This window comes from Sminthopsis crassicaudata, chromosome 5 (assembly GCF_048593235.1).
Source record: "Sminthopsis crassicaudata isolate SCR6 chromosome 5, ASM4859323v1, whole genome shotgun sequence".
NCBI classification, from domain to species: domain Eukaryota; kingdom Metazoa; phylum Chordata; class Mammalia; order Dasyuromorphia; family Dasyuridae; genus Sminthopsis; species Sminthopsis crassicaudata.
This window is the reverse complement of record NC_133621.1, coordinates 63,260,798-63,285,699: the sequence shown is the minus strand read 5'-3', so window position 1 is coordinate 63,285,699 and position 24,902 is coordinate 63,260,798. Positions and strand designations below refer to the sequence as shown.

At 36.3% G+C, this 24,902-nt stretch overlaps 2 protein-coding genes across 8 annotated transcripts in view; one reads left to right on the top strand and one right to left on the bottom strand.

The window, feature by feature from the left end:
• Nucleotides 1-4,331, top strand: part of MASTL (microtubule associated serine/threonine kinase like) — a 35,103-nt gene extending 30,772 nt beyond the window's left edge. For all 4 annotated transcript variants that reach the window (XM_074266988.1, XM_074266987.1, XM_074266985.1 and 1 more), the window contains one exon: nucleotides 330-4,331. In XM_074266988.1, coding sequence (XP_074123089.1) covers nucleotides 330-487 — 158 coding nt within the window. In that variant the 3' untranslated portion in view covers nucleotides 488-4,331. The remainder of the gene's footprint in view (nucleotides 1-329) is intronic.
• The window catches only part of ACBD5 (acyl-CoA binding domain containing 5), a 58,718-nt gene continuing 36,512 nt past the window's right edge, over nucleotides 2,697-24,902 (bottom strand). For 2 of the 4 annotated variants that reach the window (XM_074266990.1, XM_074266993.1), the window contains 6 exons: nucleotides 20,747-21,014; nucleotides 17,778-17,977; nucleotides 10,972-11,016; nucleotides 10,745-10,854; nucleotides 9,185-9,295; nucleotides 2,697-4,328 (listed from right to left, as the gene is read on the bottom strand). In XM_074266990.1, the coding sequence (XP_074123091.1) occupies nucleotides 9,226-9,295; nucleotides 10,745-10,854; nucleotides 10,972-11,016; nucleotides 17,778-17,977; nucleotides 20,747-21,014 (693 nt within the window). In that variant the 3' untranslated portion in view covers nucleotides 2,697-4,328; nucleotides 9,185-9,225. The remainder of the gene's footprint in view (nucleotides 4,329-9,184; nucleotides 9,296-10,744; nucleotides 10,855-10,971; nucleotides 11,017-17,777; nucleotides 17,978-20,746; nucleotides 21,015-24,902) is intronic. The other 2 variants (XM_074266992.1, XM_074266991.1) reach the window with 1 other exon arrangement.

Here is a 24,902-nt window from a genome sequence, read left to right as displayed (position 1 = left end):
GATTCGTGCAGTGGAATATGAGGGCCCAGTAAAGGCATATTGGCACAAGGATCAGTGAAGTTCTGTCAGAGGTAACTAAGTCAGTCCCTGCTTGGCTGTCACAAAGTACTTGGTTGCTACCTATCTCCTCCCCTTTCCATTTGGCGAAAGAGAAGAATAAAGTCCTTGGTTATAGGAAAATGATTCTATACGTTGATGAAACGGGGATGCCACAACAAGGAAAAATGGCATTGGGAGATCTTTTCATTCAGTATTTTAACATGCATTGGGTGAAACAATTTTGGTAATGATGTCATAATTAGATTTTTGTTTGTTTTTCTTTTCTCAAGAGCTAAAACAACATCCTCTCTTCAAGGATGTGGACTGGGAGAATCTACCGAATCAAACAATGCCATTCATACCTCAACCAGATGATGAAACTGACACTTCCTATTTTGAAGCCAGGAATAATGCTCAGCACTTGACTATCTCGGGATTTAGTCTATAGCACTACAAAAAGATAACTAACTTTACTGTTTGATCAATCTTGTGGTAACAATGGGCTTACATTTTCTATTAATATCAGAATAGGTCAGTAATTTAGGGAGAATTGCCTGTTAATTTGAATCAGTCTGTTTTTCTTTCATAGTGACTACAGATATACAGATTTGTAAAATCACTAGTTTAATCTTCTTCTCAGAGATTACTGTTTGTCTTTAAATTTGCATTTTTTCAATTTGTTTCAGGTTATAAAAATCAATAGTTCATCTTAAACTGAGAAATTATTGTACATATACTCAAATTTCCTTTTTCTACTTTTTTTTTTTTTTTTTTTTGCACTTTACAAAAGCTAAAGTATTAGCAAAACTGAAATGTCACTTTGGAGAGAGTGAACATGATTTCCCTCCCTCCCCCTTATTTGCTGCTCTTAATGCATCCAGTTTCTAGAATTGTTTGCAATGAAAAATATATTGCTGATGTATTTAAATGTTATTTAGATTATATATAGTTACTAACAAAATCCTGTTCTCATCACTACGCTGAAGCTGTGTATAAGATAATCTGTCAAAATTCATGTCCCAACATAGCAGAAAACTTCCTCCATTCTATAGTGTAATTCTTTTGAGGAATACTAGAAATAAACAAAAGAAATACAGATTAGCAACCCAACTCAGTTTCAGCTAGATATTATGCTTAGTAATGTTGCTGAAAAACTTTGCACTTCCTGCATTTGTAGCATTTTTATAAGTTTAATCAGTTTTAACAGTGTTTTGATATTTTGTCTGTCTAAAATGATCTGGAAAAAATATTCATAAGCAACATTGATTAGCCTACCTCTAAAGTGACTAATAAAATTATAACAGATTTCAGTAGTTCATGTATCACTCTGAGGAAGTACCAGCTTTTATAAAATCACTGTAAGTCAAAATTTTAAATGTAGATTTTTAAAATCTCATCTTTACTCAGAAACCTTGGGCACTTTGTTAAAAAGATAAAAGCAAATGTAAAGTTGTAAGAGACTGAATGTAAATTTTCTGCTAATAGAGGAAATAGTTAAAAATTGTATTCTTAAACATTTATTGGATAGTAAGACTGTCAGAGAGATACAAGTTGTGTTAAAGATGTAGTGGAACATTACTGTATTTTGATGGATGCTGCTGACTTTGTCTTTTTGTATCACCCAACACGGTGACTTGCACGTAATAGATATTTTTAATGATTTTTCTTTCCCTTCTTTAGTCTTCAAGAGCTTCTCATCTTTATCTCTTCTTCTTCCTCATCATCTCTTCCTTAAACAAGTTCTTTCTCCCCCTTACATAAAATGGATCCTCCAGTTTGTGTCTCTTTTGCCTTCTGTCTCCCTACATTTTAGTTCTTCCCCAGTTTCCCCTTGACACACTGCTCTTTTCTTCATGCCCTCTATAGTCTTGCTGTGGCCATATTAGTAGCTTTACTAATTAGCAAATTAGTACTAATTAGTAATTAGTAGCTGCTTTCAGTGGACTCTTTGATCACCTCTGCCTTTCTAAATCTTCTCTTCCCTTTTTTAAGCTCCCTTAGCTTAAATACCTCGCCCAAGGCCTTTTCTGAATCCCTCAAAGCTAGGGCCTTGACCATCTCTGCCTGCCTCTCCCCACCCCCAATTACTTTGTATATAGTTATGTGTACGGGTTCAATTTCCCCCACTGAATGTATGTTCCTTGAGCATAGACAGGCATAAAACCTGGTACATTGTGGAACTTAATAAATAAATGCTTGTTCTCTGGTCTTCTGAATTCTAATTCAAAGAACATAGGCAAAGTAATTTTTTATTACTGTTTTTATTTTGTACTCAGCTTTACAGTAAAGAAACAACAGAAGAAATATTTCATTAAAAAAAATGCCATTATTGATTTAAAATCAGGTTTTGTTAAACAAAGCATGAACATTAAATCCTAAAATTACATCTTTGTTTTTTTATATACAAGAGCTGTGTGCAAAGTGCTTTTCAAACTACAAAATAAGATTTTGGGACAGGATAGAAAGTATTTCAACCCCAAGAGATGACAACCCCTGAACCACCTGCAGTTGATCACAGCTGCTTACATTCAACAAGTCTGATTAAACTAGTCAAAAAGATCATTTGTATCCCTCATCATTGCTAAGAGAAGCCCCTAATTTTATTACCATTTTTGAAAATAAAATTTTATAGCTACTTCTTCTATACAGATTTGATCTTTTTATTTTTTGTATGCAATTCACTGACTTGCTTTTTTTTTCTCAAAAAGGTGCTTATTTGTTCCTCAAGCAGATGTTAGCAATTGCTCCCTTTCACACAGATGGAGATAAAAGAAAAAGCTAGCAAGGGATATATAAAGAAAAGAAAGGACTTTGAAGAATGCCATTTTAAAAACATACACATTTTTCCTCTAGAAAAAGGCCATCCTTGTGAATTAATTATACATGAGTTTTTCTGATTTAAAAATATACCGTACTCAGTACAGTGCTCTGCTGTGCTGGATATCATTTTTCAGGAAACAAATATGCGACATTGATTTTTAGCAATGAATCTTAATCTTAAAGCACATACTAGTAAAGAATGAGCCACAGATTTATCCTGTCACAAGGATCATTTTGTACATAGAAGTAATCATTTCCAAAGGAAGGCTTTCCAAGGGCACCAATTCAAATTGTCTCTTCAAAATCCAAACATTACAATGTCTGAAAAGTTTCTGTCACTTGAGGTATAGTTTAATCAAATGGCAGCCAGATGTGCAATAGCTCACATCTTCCCAACATCCCTATGTTTAGGTACACTGCAAATATTATCCCCAGGTGGATAAACTGAGGCACTAAGAGGTTAAGTGATTTATTCATGGCAACATGAATTACTGAATATCATTTGTTGAGCAACTGTTAAGTCATAAGTTTTCTGTACTGCGTAAAAAAAAAATCAGTATAAATAAGTTTTCATTTTATATTTCAAAGCACCCCGTGCAGAAACTATAGTTCTTCCCCTAAAGAAAATAATTACCAAGGAATAGGTATAGGTGGTTGATTCAAACTATTATTTATACATTGCAGCATCAGTCTAATTCTCTGAAACATCAAGCCCCCCTCATCACTTCTATCATGCAGGACATGCACCTCCCTTGAATTGTTCCTAGAAACTAAATGAGCAGACGGGGAGCACTGGAACCCTGAAGGAAGATGCCAAAACAAGGTGGTTTCAAATGCTTCCAAAATGTCAGGATAAGCACTGTACAGTTCACAAAGTGAAGTCTGAAATAGTTTCCCTTGGCAATTTGTCTTCCTTTGCCATGATAATTCAGAGATTATGATATGAAATCTTTATTTTCATTTGACATCTAGGTTTTTTTTTTGCCCCTGAGTCACACCTTTTTTCCTACATGGCTTCCCTTCCCATGCCCACCCATTCCATTAGTTCATAACCAAATAAACAAAATCAAAATTTCCTCAAAAATCTGGTCTCATTATTGTTGTGTGCTGAAAAAAGTAGTTCATGTTTCTACACTGGAGATAATTGGGTAAATATGTTACCAAACAATAATTAATAATTTAATGTCCATGTCCAAGGTGAGGATAATTCTATGTATGCTATTTGTCACCTAGTTGAGAATGATCATTCAAGTATCAGTAATATTTAGTCTTGAAGATATCTTTGTAGTGCTAAAAGAACAAAACCCTAAAACCACCCCGCCCCACTGAGGCTGCTGAAGCAACAAAAGCGAAATCTAATCATTGTCGAGCCTGCAATCCTGGGGGTACACCATACTCCTTTTTATTCAGATGTCTTCCAGGCCCAGCAGTTTTGGATAAAGGGCAGCTCCTCCACTCATTGCAGTTTCCTTTAAAAAAAAAAAAAGGCAGATGTCCATTAACCTAAGTTCTAGCTGAATATAAACATTTCATCATGAATGATACCATTGAGGTGTTATATAATCACCCAATTTAAAAGAAAAGGAAAACAGCACTGCAAATAACTTACAAAACTCCCTCACATGATAAATACTCAAGTACAAGTAGCTGAAAAAAATGAATTAATATATTAATAGTGCTTTAAGGTTTGCAAAGCACTTAAATACCTCATTGGATCCCTCATGACCACCTTGGGAGATAGGTGTTAACATCAAACCTATTTTACAAATGAGGAAACTGTCAGACAAATCAAGTAGCTTGCTCTGAAGTCTTAGTAAATGTCTGAAATCTTCCTGTCTACCTCCAGTGCTCCATTACTAACTGTGCCATCTAGTGGCCTTTTTTAAAAAACAAATTGCAATTTAAACTTTTTTTTTTTTTCAGTATCACTGGATACTGGATAAATGAATCAATTGCTTAGCACAATAATTATGACTTTGTGGTACAATTTACAGGGGCCCCTTTCCTAGACTTAGCTCTCCTTAACCATCGTGCCCCAGAATTTTATCACTCCCTTATGTGATTCCCTGATGAGAAATAGCGCATCATATTAGTGTGAAGCTGTCACATCATTTTTCTTTTGATCAAGAGGAGAACCTATAAGAAAAGGGCATATGTGTGGCAGAGAAATACTGAGTGCCTAGAAGAAATGGTCCTTCTTGGTATATTTCTGGTTAGCTGATTCACAATCCCCCCCCCCCCCCTTTTTTTTTTTTTTTTGTTGAGGCAATTGGGATTAAGTGACTGCTCAGGGTCACACAGCTAGAAGTGTTAAATATTTGAGATCAAATTTGAACTTGGGTCCTCCTGACTTCAGGGCTGGTGCTCTGCACTGTGCCACTGAGCTGCCTCAGCAAGTCCCTTCCTATAGTAAATATTTGTGTGAAACACACTTCGGATAGCTATAATGGAAGAAGACTTGTTTCCTGTCCCCAGGCAGCTTATGCTTTAATGACAGATACAGGACAAACACTGCACTTATGTTGGTGTATATATTGTGTGCTTTCATCCCATACATACATAAATGTGTGTACATATATGGATACAGTTTATAAAATCTATATATTATACACAGAGTTGATAGGCAAGACAGTAAAGCATGCAGTTAGTCTTTTCTCACCTCCCTGATACCATTTTCTTCCTTTCCACCTGTTTTTAAAAGAAAACACCTTACAAGAAACTATTCTGTAGCCTTTTCTGATGTGTTCTTTTAGTAGAGACATGTCTACCACAGCCCTTGAGCTTAACCTCACTCCCTCTTGTGTGACCTTTCTTCTCCATTTCTCCTTTGCCACTTTCTCTATTTCTCTGCTTTATTTTCATTCTCTACCTCTTCCCCCTCTGACCCAAGATGACACACAAAGAAAAAAGACGAATTGCAAGGGTAGGGATGAAAGGGCAGAAATGGGGGAGGAAAAGTGGGATGCAGCGGTCTCCACATCTTTCTTTTCATATTGTAATGATAAAGTCCCATAGCATCTCATTCAGAGTTCTTACTGATGAGTGCCTGGGGTCCAATATCCTAAAGCTACGAAAGGCCTCAAAGCACAAGCCCCACCATGGCCTTTCTTGGCTAGACATGAAACTCCTTCTCAAAGCTTCTGGCCACAAGGTGACCACAGTAACTCCTGAAGCCAACTCCTAGGAGACTGAATAGCTGCAATACAGGTGCTGCATTAGTTAGAGAATATCTACTCTAATAAAATGCAAATACCTACCCCACTGATTATTGTGGGCATAATTTATTTTATAACTGCATTCTTCATGATTTTCTTTAGTGCTGGGTGACTAGATATCCTATTTGTATTGGGTATATTTTTATTACTGTCCTCTGTCTCAATAAATTCTTTTAGAAGATTATCATTTAAATTTTTTTCACAAGGCAAATTTGGGATGGGTCATTGGAAAAAGAGATGAAGAGCGTAAGTCAAAAGAAAAAGAATATAAGACAAGGAGAGTCCCTCCCCTGCCCCTTGGTTAACCAGGCAAGACCATATGGGGAATGGGGATGACAATGTCAGTGCTCAATTTTTCATCCTGCTTCTTCACTCCAAGACTGCCTATTAGAGTACTGCTTCAGAGTCACAGACGTGTTCTTTGCCTTCTTACTCATCTTTGTACTCTCTGAAAACCCCTTTTGTGTTATCTGCCCTATAATCATTTATCTGGGATTGTTTTCTGTGTCTTGTTCTAAGGAAGCAGCTATTTAACCCATAAAGAATCTGTAGCTGATTGTACAGGAGAAGGTTGGAGTCTCCCTTTTCTTTGAGTGGCAACAGGCATTTTAAGAATAGTTTTCTGAAGAATTCAGAAGAAATATGGAAAGATAATGTGAACTGATACAGAACCAGGAAACTATATACAATAACTACAGCAATGTAAATGGAAAGAATAAGAAAAAGAAACTGGATATTTAAATTATAATTATAATGACCTTGACCTTGGAGAAAAACTGAGAAAATCCTTCCTACCTTTATTGCTGAGGTGAAAGACTATGGGTTGTGGCATTTTGCATACTCTCAGATCTGGCTGATATACTGGTTGTATGTTTTGTTTAGCTGTTGTTTTTTCCTTTTTAATCTTTGCTATATGGGGAGGGATAAGGATATATTTGGAAATTCATGTAATATTAAAACAAAAGGCATCATTAAAATTTTAAAATAAATAGCCTCCTTTAGATAACATTCATCTTTCCTAAGGAATCCAAGAATGACTCTAATAGTAGAAATTTCAATTTGGCAGTGGTTAACTTTTATTTTTGGACAGGTATATCCAACAAGAAGAAGATGATCTTGCCCAACTACCAACAACCACAGCTAGGCAGTCGTGCATGCATGTATGTGCTGCCCCCAACAACATTTAAGGTTCTCCTTGAGGAAAGTCAAATGGAATGATAGAAAGTGCCATAGGATCAGAAGATCTGAGTGTGAACATCAGCTCGTCCACTGGCTGTCTGTGTTATCTTAAACAAGTCACCTAACCCTCTCCTGCTCTGTAAAATGTGAGTGTTGGATCAGATGACTCCTAAGGTCTCTTTCTTATTTCTCAATCTAGGATTTTATGATGTCATGTCACTGCGCTTTTCTATCCTACAAGTAGAGGACAAGAAAAACAAGAATCAAGTTGAGGACATGCTCTCTGAGATTCAACCTTTATGGGTCTTTCTCCTATTGCCTCCTTTCCCACTGATGGCAGGAAATAATTTCCTTTTAATCTCCGTCCTCCTTCTGGATTTTATGCCAATGCCCTTCTTTATGCTCTGCTCCTACTGCTTCCATGGTGAATGCCCAGCCCCGGTTCCCCTTTTGTCCATTTCCCATGTAGTCCCTACTCTTTACAATCAGACACCTAACTGGTACCTAAGCCCCTTCCCAGCTGGGACTTACTTCTACTAAGAATGTGCCCAGCACCACAGCCTCTGAAGCTACAATATTCTCCTTCCACTCCCTAAATGTCAACTAATGTGGCTCACACCTGAACCCAAACACCACCCACAGGCCCCGAGAGAACCATGGAAAGGTGAGTTTAAAAACCTAATGACACACATCAGGGACTTTATAAACATTCAACAACAAAAGAATTAAAAATAAGCTTCAATGATGAATATATTGAATATTCATTTTTCAATAAATGGGATATTTTAAGCAAACACTGGACCATTCTTTCTTCCTTTCGAGTGGAAGTATTGTCAATAATTTTTACAACTGAGAAGTTTCAGTAAAAAAGAAAAAAAAAAGAATAAACTGATATTTATATGGTGATTTAAGGGCTGTAAAGGAAATATTTCAGAAGGTGATATGGCTCTGGAGTCCAAGATTCTGGATTCAAATCCCCCCTCTGAAGTTTACAAACTCCATGATGTAATATAAGTCACTCACCCATGACTAGAAGACCTCTGAGGGTCTTACTTAAATCTATGATCCGATGCCCTTTACTTCATATCTCCTTTGACCAGTCCTCACCACTACCTTGTGAAATGGGTGCTCTCTGGTAACAGCTCCATTTTACAGATTAGTAAACTGGAGTTCAGAAGGGCTAATTCACTTGCTCATGACTAACATAAGTAAGTATCAGAAGTGAGATTCAACCCAAGTTTTTTTGCCTCCTAATTTTATGTTTTTTCTACTGATATGCCAATGTCTTCCTCTCTGTCTTGGTGATTGACAGCTGGAGCAGGGCACAGTCTGTTCCTTTTATTTTTTAATGTCAAAAAACTGGCCTTTCTGCTCTCAGACATGGAACAAACTGATAACAAAAGTGGTTCTAATAGTCTTTTTGTTCTGCTCCCAATTTTCTTGCCCAATCCTTGGCCATGCACAAAAGAAATGGAGGAAGGAACTTGGAAAAGAGAAAGTATTGCAACACAACTCAAACTGCTTTTCCTGTCCTCAAACCAATGTCCAGTATTTGAGGCAAGTGTTGCCCTATGTTTAAACAAGCCTCTCCATGCTTTCCTCCCACCATTAATGAAACCCAAATATTAAACAAATTTACTGAACCTAATCAGCTACCAAGAGGGACAGAGAGAGAGGAAGAAGCATGATTAGTACAGTTTACCTCCTGACAGCTGAAAGATGCAGCTAAATTATTCAGTTACAACTAAAGAATAGCTTAAATGCTTTAGAAAAGAGAAAAATCTTTGGAAAGCAAATTTGAGCTTATGGTTGCTTTTCATATGAGAACTGAAAAAGCCACTTAAATGGCCTGGATACTTGGAACCATCTCATAGCATTTTGTAAGTAAACTTGAATCAAACTTTCATAATACTTTGATTTAATTTCCATACCGTAAAAGCAAGCTAGCCTCAGGTCATTCACCCAGCCAAGATCACAAATCTTTTCCCTTGAAGCAAATGAAGAGATTCCCCACATTCTGCTTCTGGCTTCTTGAATTTTCCCTCAACAAAGTTAAAATACAAATTATTAAAAGACATTGGGCCACTTTACATTGTAGAAAGCAAGCAGTTCCTTTATGATCGAAGGAATTTGAAAGGCACCTTAAGCAATATAGTTGGGATCAAAATGCTGGCGCTGTGACCTTGAGCAGAGGTTTCCTCAGCTCTAACACAGGAATAATAACACTGAGAGGCAGAGTGACACAGACAGTGGCGAGCAGCCAGGCCGAAGCCAGATGCCCTGCCTCTGACAGAGCCTACTGTGTGACTCTAAGCCAGGAAACTCCCTAAAGCAAGCGGCTACAGAGATGTTAAGCGGTATTGCAAAAGGAGCCAATTCAACTAGGACATTCCTTATACCAGTGAAATCACTGGGCCAGTCTCTATCCCTAACACTTCACTACCTGCTGCTTGTAAAGAAATTTCTTGTAAAATTTTGGGAAACACCACACACACATACACTCGAAGATCTGGCTTCATGACATCCCTAATCTAAAGAAATCCCTAAATCTAGAGGAACTCTTTTCCTTGTCTCCTGTACCTTGTGGGACAAGCCTAGAAGTTAGCAGGTAAAAGAAATAGAAATAACTTATAGTAGTTGTTCAGTTATTTTAGTCATATCTAATTCTTCATGATCCTGTTTTTTGGCAGACATACTGGAGGGGTTTGCCATTTTCTTCTGCAACTCATTTTACAGCTGTAGAAACTGAGGCAAATCAGGATGAAATAACTTGCCCAAGATCACACAGCTACTAACTCTTTGAGGCTGGATTTGAACTCGGATGAGTCTTCCTGACTTCAGGCTGGGTGATCTACCCACTGCATCACCTAACTGCTAATTTTAGGATCACATTACAATCAATTCAAGTTTGTACTTAGGCATGTTTCAAAAATATCTTAAAGAATCCTGAGATGGAATTGAAGGACTGAATTAGAGAACCCCCCCCCCCCTCTTAGAATGTCCAATTTTCTTAATTCCTCCTTTGGAAACCCTCTGATCTAATAAAGATGATCCAGCACTGAGAGGTCATCTCTGGTCAAGCCTAGAGTTACACTAGAAACAAGCTCTATTCTACAGCATGGGTCCAAAAGAACATTTTTTTACCCATTGTATTCTTCCCTGTTTTCTCTTTAACATCCCCAAGAAAGCATGATTTTGCCCCAAAGTTCTGGGCATGAGAAAGTTTGTATCCTTCCTAGTTCCCAAACTACAGTTTGCAAAGTGGAGAGATTCTTCCAAAGAACAGATCCGGAAATCAAAAAAAAATCTATTATTTCCCAGTAAATCTCATTTTCAGTCACCTTTAGTTCTCATGTTCAACTAGGCACTACATATCTATAAAACAAACATCCCCTCAACAGTTACTGAAAGGGAGACAAAGGTTACCATAGCCATATTGGCAAGAACTAAACATTATTTTGAATAACAAAATTATCAGCAATTAGTATTACCTTCTTCTTCTTTGATAATATAAGTGTACCAGCCACTGAGCAATAAAAGGCCATATAATCGCAAAGGTTAATGCACTAGGAGACATCTCAAATGGCCACCACGATGGTCTCTGGGAAAAGGAAAACAAACTCGTCACCAAGCAGCAAACATTATGGTCAGACTATAGCTACATTTTATTTAAAGTGATCAAAATTTCAACATTTCAAAATACTCATAAGTCTCTTACCACTGAAGGAGACCGATTATCAGCTGATAATGCTGTTGACTTTGCCTACAAACAGAAGCAAACACAAATAAGTAACATGGTAAACTGAGTCATGTGGCAATCTTTTTTCAATTCACATTCAATAAGCTATTAAACCCTGTTGAAAAAAATATTCTTTGGACAACACAGTCCCTTTCTCCCAAGTTCCATCCCATTCACTCAACCAGCCAGGTCTTCATTGTGAGTCAGGACTAAATCTAGAGAAACTCTTCTCCTTGTTGTCTCCTGTACTTTGTGGGACAAGCCTAGAAGTTAGCAGTGAAAGGTCTCTTGATCACACTGGCAAGTCAGCTCTCCTGTACTCAGCAAGGAATCTCCTCCTCCTCCAGTATTTTAAGGTGTGGTTTTAAGACCAATGGGGAGAAAGATAACATGATAGGATTAACTTACAAAACACAAAGTCTTACAGCTTTATAGTTGCTTGGTATCTGTGTTGCTTTAATGAGTGGCAGATTAGGCCAGGTAACTAAATACTTTATCAGACACTGGAGTAGCCCTCTTCCATCTCCAGCTCAGCCCCAGAGATGAGGAACTTGGAACCGGAAGGAAACTTGTAAGTTATCTAGTCCAAATTCCCCCCACTCATCTTATAATGGGGAAACTGAGGCCCAAACAAGTAAAATTACTCACCAATGCCAAATAGCCAGTAAATGGCAAAAATAAAACTCAGATTATGGTTTCCTGACTTCAGGTACCCTTTCTGGAATAGCTAACTCAATTTCCCTGACCTAATTTTATTTAATAAGAAAGTCAAGAGCATTAACAAGAAATTTTCAAATTTTAAGCATACAATCACATGAATACAATAAATCTATGGATATTCCTTGATTAAAAGGGCCTGTTCTGTGCCATGCACATTAGGATTTCAGATACAGAAGTGAAATAGTCCCTAGGCTTGAAGAGCAGGCATCCAAAGAACAGGACCTGACAGGGTCAGGTGAACAGGGGCTGGTGAAAGGATTTATCATTTGAGCAATGCTGGGGTAAATAAAATATGCTTATGATTTCTTGCTTCAGAGTAACAATGAACATAAAATATTAAGCTAGATTCTATATTCTCTGAGGGTAGTGTGAACCAGACATAATATATACCAGGCTAGTGATTTGATTTAGAATGCAATTAAGGGAAAAGAAAATGACAAATGCTGAAGGGGAGGTGGAAAAATTGAGTCACCAATTCACTATTTGTGGAGTTATCAAATGGTCCATCCATTCTGGAAAACACGTTGGAATTATGCCCAAAGACCATACTCTTTGATCTAGCAATTGATCTGCATCTCAAAATGATCAAATATGGGGGGAAAAGGATGTATATGTTCAAAAATATTTATAGCAGCTCTTTTTGTGGTAGCAAAGAATTGGAAATTAAGGGAATGCCCATCAATTGGGGAAGAAGCTAGGTTATATGATTGGGGTAAAATATCATTGTGCTATAATAAACGACGAGCAGGATGATTTCAGAAAAAATTAAAAAAAATTATACAAGCCACTTGTGAATTACAAAAAAAAAGTCATGAAAATTACTTTGCTAATAAAAGGTGATTAAAAGGTTATTGTTCTTAAAGTTATAAGAGATTAATTCAGATTAAAGGGTGACTGTCTTCACCTAAATATGTACCATGGCAATTGATTAATAGGTGAGAAAGGCAGGCTCTTCTAAGGGCAGTGGGAATTCCACCAAAACCTCTAATTCCCAGTTGTCCTTGGGACATTTTCAGGGAACAAGGAAGCCAAAATAAATAGAAACCACTCCCTCATAAGTAAACCAGGTACCACTCCCTTCACAAAGTGATGTAAGCTGACTGGATCATTCAGTTATGGCCTTGGTGCACAAAATTAAAATGTAATGCAGGGAAAATCTGGCTCAGCAAGTGATAGTCATTCTAATGTTGCAGATTTTATAAAAATATTATGTAGGCATAGCACCTTTCAACTCAGAAGTTCCCATTCTCATTATCTTACAAATCATATTCCTCTAAAATTTAAACAGGGGAGGATTTAGAGGCCAAGGGACTCAAGAATGATGATGCAATTCAGTGAGACTATTCTCCAGTGCCTACTGTGTCTACACTACTTCAGATTCTGGGGAAAATGTGTTTAGAAAGGACAGTCTATTCCTGCCCAAACAGCAGCCGGAATAGAAGGCAAGACATTCAGCCTCAACATACCTATTTCAGAAAATCCCTAAAGTTAAACATCACACTTGAATGATCAAAAAATCCAAAGAGCAACTACAATAAGTGACTTCTTCCAGCCCATATCTGCATAAAACAATAGCTGGCCTCCTTCCTCCTAATCTGAGTCCAGCCAAGCCAGAATTGAAACAATAAGTGCAAAGGGCTCCTTTAAGATAGCCCCACCAAGGGGGCCAGAAAGCCTCAGTGTGAAGATCTTAGAAGACTCAGGGATAAGTGGCAGGCAGTAACTAGCATGCTGTTGAACAGAGAAGTGAGGTGTCACACCAATACGGACCCAGGCAAGATAAACATTAACCCGAGATAGCAGAGAGATCCCGGGAGAGAGGTCAGTCAAAAAAATGCAGGACCAAAAAAAAAATAAGGCTGACCATCCCATCCAAAAGCAAAGCCTGATTCTAAAGCAATGCCCCAATTCAGAAACTAAAGCTGAGGAAAAACAGATCTAAGACAATACTGACCAGCACCAAAAATTGAACTCCATCCCAACTGCAAGCAGAGGCTCAAAAGAAAAACAAAAATGGCTTTTGCACAAGGTCTAAAAGGAGAATAAATAGCTTAGAAGAGAAAATGATTAATCTTACCCAAGAAACCAAACTCTTGAACTCTAAATAAACCAAATGTAATTCAGTGACTCAGTAAGACCACCAAAAAAGATAAAAGGAAAATCAAAAGACTGAAAAAATAGAAGAAAATGTATGATGCCTAATGACAAAAATCACTGACCTGGAAAACAAGTATCATTGGACTCCTTGAAAACCAATTTAACATCAACAACAACAACAAAAACCTGAATGCAATTTCAAGAAAATATAAGGAAAAAATGTCCTTGCCTATCAGAATCAGAGGGCAATAATTTCTCAACATAAAGGGAATTGAGTTAAATTTATTAAAAAAAAATAATAAGATCCATGACCTAATTGATAAATGATCAAAAGACACGAACTATGTCAAAAAACTATAAAATCAGGCATACTTTCTGACCTAAAACAAACAAACAAACAAACAAAAACCCACTACTAGGCAAAAATCCCATAAGAGATTAAAAAAAAAAAAAAAAGGAGGGGGAGGTGGGAGAAAGGATCTATATGTACAAAAATATTTATAGCACCTCTCAGGGCAAAAGCCTGAAGGGATGCCCATCAATTAGGGAATGGCTGAATAAATTGTGGTATGTGATTATGGTGGAATATTATTGTTCTATGGGAAATGATGAACAGGATGCTCTCAGAAAAACCTGGCAAGTCCTCCATGAACTCAAGCAAAATGAAATGTACTGTGCACAAAGCAATTCTGGGATAACAGTGTGAATAACATTGCTATTCTCACCAATACAATGATGCACGATTACTTTGAAGGACTTATGATGAAAAATCCTATCCATATCCACAGAAAGAACTAATTGTGTCTGAATATAGATTGAAGCCTATAATCTCCGTGTGTGTGTGTGTGTGTGTGTGTGTGTGTGTGTGTGTGTGTGTATGTCTCTGTCTCTCTCCTCTCTTAACTTTATTTTTCTTGAGGGTTTTTAGGGAAGAAGATCTGTATTTTCTTTCACATTATGACTTTTATGGAAATGTTTTCCATAACTTCACATGTGTTTCCTTAATAGGAGCTGGGAGTGAGGAAAAGAGAAAGAATCTAAAACTCAAAGTTTTAAAAATAAATGTAAAAAATACAAATTTTTAATTGTTTTACTATGCCCAAAAGGTCAAACTTTTTGATCCAGCAGTGTCTCTATTGGGCCACTTAAACAGATCATAAAAAAAGGAAAAGGAACTATATGTGCAAAAATATTTGTAGCAGTCCTTTTTATATTTTCAAGGAACTGGAAACTGAGTGGATGCCCATCATTTGGAGAATGGCTGAATAAGTTATGATATATGAATGTAATGGAATATTATTGTTCTATAAGAAATGATTAGCAGGCTGATTTCAGAAAAGCCTAGAAAGACTTACATGAACTGATGCTGAATGAAGTGAGCAGAATCAAGAGAACATTGTATAAAGCAACAATAAAATTATATGATGATCAACTGTGATGGACTTGGCTCTTTTTAACAATGAGGTGATTCAAGCCAATTCCAACAGACTTAGGAATGAAAATGCCATCTGTATCCAGAGAGAGAAATATGGAGACTAAATGTAGATCAAAGTATAGTATTTTCATTTTGTATGTGTATGTGTGTGTTGTTGTTTGTTTTCTTTTCGTGTTTTTTTTTCTTTCACTTTTTGATCTGATTTTTCTTATACAGCATGTTATGGAAATATGTTTAAAAGAACTGCACATGTTTAATCCAAGTAAATAAAGAAAGTTGTTTTTATATTCAGGAATATAAATTCTTTCCTTTGTTTCATTTAATCTTGTAATTTTCAATAAATGAAAATTTCCCATTAAAAATTGTTTAAAATATAGAGAAAAAATTTTAAATAAGTAATTTTTAAAAAATTAGCTTAGAAAAAAAAATTAGAGGGCAAAATAAAAGTGGTAAAACTATCCATTACCTCTTGCAAGAAAACTCAAAGAATAAAATCTCAGAAATTGAATGACTAAAACCTATTGTGTCCTGCTTTTTAGAGCCCTTAAGCTGGGGTGACAAAATGTACCATTGGTTTCTAAAGCCCCCACACTGGGGTGATTAAAATATATCTTCTAGTGGAGAAGTGATGAGGCAGGACTCTGAGGACAGTGAAAAAATGGAGTCTGTTTATTTCAAGGGCTTTCCCCTTTTTATAATGTAACAAAAACAATACTGTGCATGTGGGACCACATAAACAATTTGCTATTGTATGTAGATGACTGTTTGCCACTTGGTATTACACTGTTTCAACTACAACTCAGATTGTCACCTCTCCCTGACTTCTGAGGAAGGCCCAGAACCCTTAAGGGAGATGGGGAACTGAACCACATATTGTTAACAGATTCTTTCTGGGCTGAAGGGTCTTATACCTCACCCAGAGTTTCCCCACTGACTGTGACCCTCTACAAAAACCCAAAGCTTAAATGTTAAAGAAAATGCATTGAGGGCATCCAGAAAGAATTGGGTTAGGCACCAAGGAACTGCAGTCAGGGTCACACAAAACCTGAAAGTTTCTACTAAATCAAAGTATCTACCATGTGACAGGCACAAGGCAAAGAGAATTACTCTTTTGGACATGATCACTGTATGGTCTTGTTCTGCTTTCATAACTTCTATCTTATGGCAGTCCTCTTTTTTACAATCACAAAACTCACTGGAAAGTTAGAGAACATAAAATCCCACTGTGTTTATTTTTGATTATTAAAAAGCATTTGATTTAGTACTACAAAATACAACCTGAAAGCTCTCCATTGACAAGGTGTTTCCCACACAAGTGATAGTCATACATGATTGCTGGAAAGATGTAATACAAAGACATGTGTTTGATGACCCTTTGATTAATTCTATCACCTGAGGCAAAAAATAAGAACATATTTGTTCATCAAAAGTATTTGCCAATATAATGGAGGCTATATAATGGAAGCTAAATGGTAAAGTTCTCCAGATGCTTCTATTTATGAATGATGATACACTGATCGCATCAAGCTCAAAGATGGTGCAAGACTTCATGAGTAAGAGCCATAATCAATCCAAATTTTTTAGCCAAACTAAACACAGGAAAAACTAGAACTACAGAAGACTTATTGCCCAGATTATGCTATATAGTTGAATGGTCAGTCCATGAAGTTGGTTCACTGATACATACACCTTAGAAAAATACTGCACCTGGATCACAAACTGGTCCCAAAAAAGTCTTTTAGACAAGTTGTCTTTTGCAAAGTACCGTGAGTTTTTTAATTGACCCAGTTTTTTCATGAAAAAGGCCCATCTTTTCAATATCATTAATCTTCCAGTTCTGTTGCTTGGTTATAAAGCACAGAATCCCAGTTTCCAAAGAATTAAAGGTGTAGGTCACCCAGAGAGAGGCAGATGGTGGGCTGCAATGCTTTACCAACAAAGTGGCATAAAGGACATCATCAGAGACTTGTAAACAGAAAGAGTAGTAATTACAACCAAGAAAGAGACAACTTATGGCCAGCCTGCATAGGATACAAGGAAAGGAATCTGATTTACAGCAGGGTGTGCCTATGCCAAAAAGAGTAAAGTAATGAAGTTTGTATTTAATGTGTCCAACTGGAAATGCAAACAGGGAATGTGTTTTCTTTGATGAACCCCTGACCACCTCCTTCCAAGAGCCAAGAGTACTTACTGCCATATTTGTAGAGGCCACATGAAAAGCGAGAACAGGTGCTGCACTGCTACCTGCCCAAAGTGGTAAGGACAGTAAGGGGACAGAAAGGAGTTCTCAGAGCATCTTACAATGTCATTTCTTGGCCTTACTATGGATTTCAGGTTGAGACAAAACTGAATGTGTTTCTCTTTGGTGATCTTCCTTCTAGCTACATCACCTTTTTGCATCCTTTCTCTATCATTCTCTATCCCTCAGGTAACCAGGCACTCAGTACTTTCAAAGTACAAATACGCAGTACAAAAAAGTCAAGGGAATTAGAAGGGGGGAAAAAGCAACCAAAAGAGGGGAATGTCTGTCCACCTGTGAGGCAGCCAGTGTCTCCAGTGTGTGCAGTCTCTGAAGGATGTTCTTCATGTCTTCTTGCATTCGCATGAGAGCCACTGCAATCTGCTCGTTGAGGCTGCCTCCAGATCCTCTGTCAGAACCCCATCGTTCTCCATCACCTCCACTGCCCATGTGGCCACTATGAATCCCATCACCCAAATGCTGCATCCGGTGGCCTACATTGAAGCAACCAAAATAGGCAGATATTGAAAAAATTAATCCTGTGAAAGTTGAGACAACCACAAGCCATTAATTCTCCTATAGTAAGCTTCTTCATAAACAAATCTTTATACCTGCTGTTCATAGGAAACAGGAGAATAGATCCTAGCACAGACAATGGAGCTATGAAAATCCTGTCAGCATGCCATTCCTACCTTCTATTCTTATTCATATTCACTATTTTCCAGGATAGGATTAGACAATGAGTAATTTAAAAAAAAAAAAAAAAAAAGGTTAATTAAATAAATGGAAAGGAAGGATAACAGGCAAAGATTTTTATCATTTGGCAGAGGAGTCTGGGCTTTATAGGAGAGGCAAAGAAAAACCAAAACTAAGTTCTTGAGCAATGAGCTACTTGTTAAAAATAGCCAAGAAGATTAAACTAATTCCTGTGAGTAAAATGTCTTAGAGCACAGAGTACATGCATCCTGAAAGATCAACTAGCAAAGAGACCTATGAGCAAGAAGAGCTTGGAACTTTTCATATCTGGCTAGAGAAGGAAGGTTAGTGTCACTCCATGCTTTCCCCTTTAATTCTTTTTTCCTTTAAGTAAATTAAACTGAAAATTATTTTGTATCATAAGTCATTTCTTCCTCCTCCAAAATCTACCCTGGTAACCAAAAAAAAAAAATTAATTAAGCAGAAACTTGGGTTTGGATGTGTATCACCCCACTAAAAAATTCCTGAGAGTATTATTTTATTTCCTTTTTATCTCTGTAGTCTCAGTGTTCAGCAGAGTTGGTACATCACCCAAACTGACAGGATCAAATAGTAGATACTTTAGCCACTGAATGATTGCTAGAGTTGTTAGAGACCTGCTAAAATGAAATTCTCTTCCTGTTGGATGGCAAAAGTGTTAAGCACTCCCAAAGTCTTCATGGTGTAGGGAAGGTGTGCTATATTTCACATTCAGGAGATTTTGATCCAATTCCTGAATCTGACTTTGACTATGTGACCAAGTAGATCACATGGCCAGAGTCTCAGTTACTATAGTATCTACTGTCATAGTATTGTTGAAGTTCAAATGAGCCAATGTGTATAAAGTGCTCTGAAGATTTTAAATTGCTATATAAATGTTACTTATCTTACTATACAACATTGTTTAGAAATTGTAGTAATATTCTTCTTTTGATAACTGATTTGTATAAGAACAACTAAGTGCTCTAGCTGGAATTGAGAATGAAATTCTGGACCACTATACTGATTTGGGAAAAGGGTGGACACATGATCAATTAATAATTAACAATTTACAATAGAGTAGCTTTTAAGGAGTGGCTGAGAAAACAATTGGAAAGCACTTTGGTTTCCACCCAGACTAGGAAAATAATGACATGCAGATAGTGATGAGAAAGTTTGGAAGGGAGAAATTTATGAAAATTGGAAGAGAAATTTAGGTTCTGACATATACAGAAAAATTTCTACTGTTTTGTCACATGACAGTTACAGTAGTTGTATAAGGACATAAGCTTGGATACTTCAAAGACTCTATACAAAGAATGGAGGTAAAACCATTTCTCCTACCATTTTAAGAAACTTATTGTGCCCTAGTCTATGGGAGAATCAGACAAGAATCAGAATAACAGAATTTGGTCATGTCAATTCTCTGTTTAAAAAAAAATCTTTAATAGCAAAGTAGGTATCCATCAACTAAGGAATTAATGTACACTGGGAAATGAATGTAAACCGTTATTTTTACCTTCTGAATCCAATTCTTCCTGTGCAACAAAAAATTCGGTTCTACACACATATATTGTATCTAGAATATACTGTAATATATTTAACATATATAAGACTGCTTGCCATCTGGGGGAGGGGGTTGGGGGAGGAAGGGAAAAAATCTGAATAGAAGTAAGTGCAAGGGATAATGCTGTAAAAAATTACCCATGCATATGTACTGTCAAAAAAATGTTATAATTATAAAATAAAATAAAAATTAAAAAAAAAAAAAAGCAAAGCAAAAAAAAAAAAGAAAAAGGAATTAATGTAGTTTAATATCACTTCACTAAAAGAAATAACAAATATTAATAATTCAGGGAATGACAGCTAAAATGATATGCACAGAGATAAATAAGCTGAGCCAGGGAAATGATGATATCAATGTAATTGATGGTTTTGCTCAATTTTTTCTTTTCTTAGTTAGAGGCTTAGGCTTAACAGGTAACAGTAGCACAAGACATCTGGAAAGTAACTATGATGCAAAGACATCAATTAAGCTTTTTAAATGTTTCACTACATAATCAAGTAAAATTCTGACTCCTTTTGCTGGTGTTCAAGACCCTCAAACTCCAGCACTCCCTACCTTTTGATCCTCCATTCACTCAACCCAGACTAGACCAGAGCAGACTATGTACACAACTTGAACCCTGCTGCAGTTGCTAGTGCTACTGTGCCTATGCCTTCACTACATGTCTAAAATATCCTCTCTTCCAAATTTCTCTGGTCCATTATTATCTTCTCCATACCTTTAATGTCTCTGGCAATACACTAAAAGGCTTCTGCAGCTTTCCATTAATGATTCCTGTCGTAGGGCCTTTTTTCCAGGCCCCATTCCTCTAACCTCTTATCTCACTTTGCATCTCCTCCAAAGTGCTGGCCATTACTATTTATTGAAATCTCACTTGTCAGATGGCATATATGACAGTCCTGAAGCCTCTAGCATCAACTACTGACACTGCTGCATAATTTTGGAAACAGGCATTTCAGAAAAATACTTGAGAAAGACATACCTCTCCCCCTTCTCACACCAGAGAATTCTTCCTTTTCCCCACCCCGTTTCTCTCGTTGGGGTGCTCCACTGCTGGGTCTGCCATCTTCCCCACCATGCTTTACTTCTCCTTTTCCTTCTACAGCAATATCTCCAACCCGAAGATTTCCCGAGGCAATGCAAACTTCTTCAGTAAGACCAGAATTTTCCAAAAGTTGACTGTGATCTCCTCCCAAATAATGAGATGAATATCTAAATGGTCCTTTGTTTGATGAAAAGATTTCTAAAGACTAGAAATCAAAAACAGCATTTTGTTAAAATAAGGCTCTCTAAAATCTTCATGATTATTTGAAAGCAAATCCTTTCTAAAAATATTTCTCCAATTAATTTTCAATATAATGAAAGTTTAACATATTGACATTTTCTCTTAAGCAAATACATTAAAGGATTAGGACCAGAATTTAATCTTCATTAGACTGGCTGGAAAATTTAAAAGCAGATGATTAAAAAATAGGACCTATTAAAGCAATTATTTAGAGTTTCCAATTTAATGAAAAAAAAAGGGGGGGGGGGAGGCTCAACTACCCTAAAGGTTACTTTGAAATCTGACTTTTACAACAATTCAGGGACAATGCTTAAAATGCTTAAAATAGACATACTACCTACAATTTACATAAAAGTGTAAAATTCATTCTATTATGTGTAAGTTTAGGAGAGGGAGAAAATAAGATGATTTTAAAAGCATAAAGTTTTATAATCATTTTCCATAATTTTTTTCAGTGTAAGCACAGTGCCTGGCACATAGTAGGTGCTTAATGCTTATTGAATAAATGAGTGAATGAATTTTTCATGTCTCCTATAGTTAGATATTTAAGAGAAAAAATAAATTTCCAGTATGAGCATTTGTTAAATAATGAAATGTTATTTCCTTTTAAATTCCTTTTAAACTGAAAAGATTAAAAGCTACTAAATGGGTAAAATGCCAGAAAAAAAAAAAAAAAGATGATAATTTTAAGATACCATCTTACACACAAACCTGTAGCTACCACTCATACCCACATAAGTCTTTTTGCTACTGGTGTCCAAGGTTGAATGGAAACTAAATGCCATTGAATCTTTTAGAACATAAAAATATGAACCTCATAGTAAGGTAACGGACCAAAATAGATTGTTTATAACTTTTAAAATCACCATTTGTTTTAGGTTTAGTATAGTTTCCAAACCATTATCCATATCATTAAACAGGTATGTGGTCTCTTTCATTTGTAACTTTAGACAATGCAGAAACTGTTAATAATAATTCTCTGTGAACTAAATTTCAACCTCTCAAAGAGGGCTGAAATATAACCGAAATAAAGCTCATTAACTTCTTCATCTGAAGGACTTCATAGAGGTGATATAATAGTTTGGTGAAAAGCATATACTCATGGTATATGATCTTTATAGGGTACGTACAAGATCTAAAGGAAGAATGAGGTCAGACAATGTAAACAAGAAGAGAATAAAACTATTATCAGAAAAACAAAATATGTGAATCTCACAATGAAAATTCCACACGTTTATGATAAAAATGTAAAAATAAGTATAGATTTCTAGCCATCTGATAGAAAACCTATGATCAGGGGAATTGGGAAAATGCAAAGTCTAAAGAGAAGCAAAAATTAAATTTAATTATCTTCATACAAAAGAAAAAAAGGACTCAATTCAATTAAACATTTATGGAACAAAACATCATGCTAGGCACTAAGGTTAATACAGATCATTTGAGTGTAAGAAGGAATCAAGCTAATGGAAAAAGAGAAAGAACCAACAACTGCCTGTTTGAACAGGCCATTCTAGAATCAATAAGAAGGGGAAACAGATTGGAATTAGTTCTGAAAGGAAAACAGGGACAGATGAGCAACCAAGTTGACAGCATCAATATTTCAATCCCTGAATTGAAGGGGGGAATTAGAGATCAGCTAAGTCTAACCTAGATCTGAATAAAAACCCCTTCTGTAACCTCATAAACAAGTGGGCTTTGAAGACCTCCAGTAAGGGAGACTCAAGACAACACATTCTACTTTGGTATAGTTCTATTAGGGTTTAAAGCCATTTAAATGTACCATCATCCAGCTTCCTTTACACTATTACCCCACGATGATGTCCAAAAGAGAATTAATGAAAAATTGTCAAATGCTTTGATGAAATCAACCTACAATATATTCTACTCTAATAATCTAGCAAACCTATCAAAAATGGAAATGAAATCAGTTGGACATGACTAGTTATTCCATAAATCTGTCCTTGCTCCTAGTAACAGCCATCTTCTTATCAATGAGTTTACACATAATTGGTTTGATAATTTCTTCTAGAATGTGGCCACTAGTTAAGATTAAGTTTATTAACCTGAACTTTTCAGAATCTACCCTTTTCCCTTTTGTGAGAAAGAGAAAATACACTGACCTGGTTCCAGACTTCTGTTTTCAATTTTCTGTGATTTCTCCAATAACAACCAATGGTTCAAAGATTACACTCAGAAGCTTATTTTAAGTTCCCTGGGAGGTACCTGGATATGGAGCTCTAAAGTCCTTTATTATGAACTTTCCAACTATCTTGGTACTTTCCCAGGTTAGCATTCCAGCACTTACTAACAAATTTATGTTTCTTCTAACCAAGTGATTTGTCTAGGTTCTGGTTATATCCTTTTCTTCATTATTCTGGGCTGAAGACTTTTAATCTCTTTAAGTCTATGCAAAGGTTTACCTAAAACTTTGAACATGTTAAGTTGTACTTTGAACCTTAGGTGATCAGGGAAAACTAGGATGTTTAGGGTACACCAATAGCTTCAAGGATGAGACCAAGATGACAATCATGTACTTCTCTAAAATGTTCTCAGTGCTTCAATCAAAAACAAAATCCGGGGTGGTTGAATCATGTGGCTGGATCAGTGTGGCAATTTTTATGTTCTTATCACTGAGCTACTAAGAAGAACAGATGCAATGACATATGGCAGAAATAGAAACAAAAATGATCAAAAGCCAAGGGAAATTAAAATGGCTCATATTTTCCTATACTTGAAAACACAGTGTTTGGCAGACATGACACAATTTATTTTTCTATAAATTAATGTCCAATGATATCAAATACATAGCCCCACCACTGCAATCTGAAACAGATTAAAGTGTAACTAAAAAATAGTAACAAAATTAAAATACCATAAACAGATAATATTAACATGTGACTTTTTCAAAGTTGAGATGTATAGCCTACAAGGATTCTTATTTTCAATAGTCAGCCCTTTTCCTATTTGAGTCTGATACCACTGGAGTAGTGGTTAAAGAACTCAGCTGAAGGACCAGAAAAGCTGGGTTCAAGTCTTGCCTCAGACACATACCCAGGACAAGTCCACTTAATTTCTAAATACCTCAGGCAACGCTAATAAATGAAGATTAATGGGTAATTGGGGGCACCACAATACACAGAGCACCATGTCTGGCATCGTGGAGACTCATCTTCCTAAATTCAAATCCCAGCTCAGACCTGTCCAGGCTGTATGACCGTGAGCAAGTCACTTAATTCTGCCTGCCTTGGTTTCCTCAATCTGGAGAAGGATGCCAACCACTCCAATATCTTTGCCAAGAAATCCCCAAAAGGGGTCACAAAGAAAAGGGTAACATCTGCCATGATTCAATCTGCTTCACTTATGAGAATCTGGTCACTAAGAGTTCTCAATATCAATAAAATTACAATTCAGGGGGTGGGGAGGGGAAGGAGCTAACATTCAAAAAATGGATAAGATACTATTAAGTATTAAGGTCTAATAGGAGCTTGAGTGGTGAATATATTTTTGATTTCTTTATTATATATCTTTCCTGGCTGACCTTGTAAATTCAATTCTACAAACAGCAAATGCCTGTTATACATTTATACACACACACACATACACATACACATACACACACACACACAAAATACATTTATCATAAAAGAAAAGTGTAAATGAAGAAGAAATGAAAATGTTTTGGTTTATATCTAAACAGTGACTTTTTATTTATTTTTTTTTTTTGCTGAGGCAACTGGGGTTAAGTGACTTGCCCAGGGTCACAGAACAAAACACTGAACTTCAAACAGATCTGAAGGCTCATTGAGAGCTTAAATTCGACCATTTTCTTGTTGAGACAATAAATGTAAAATAC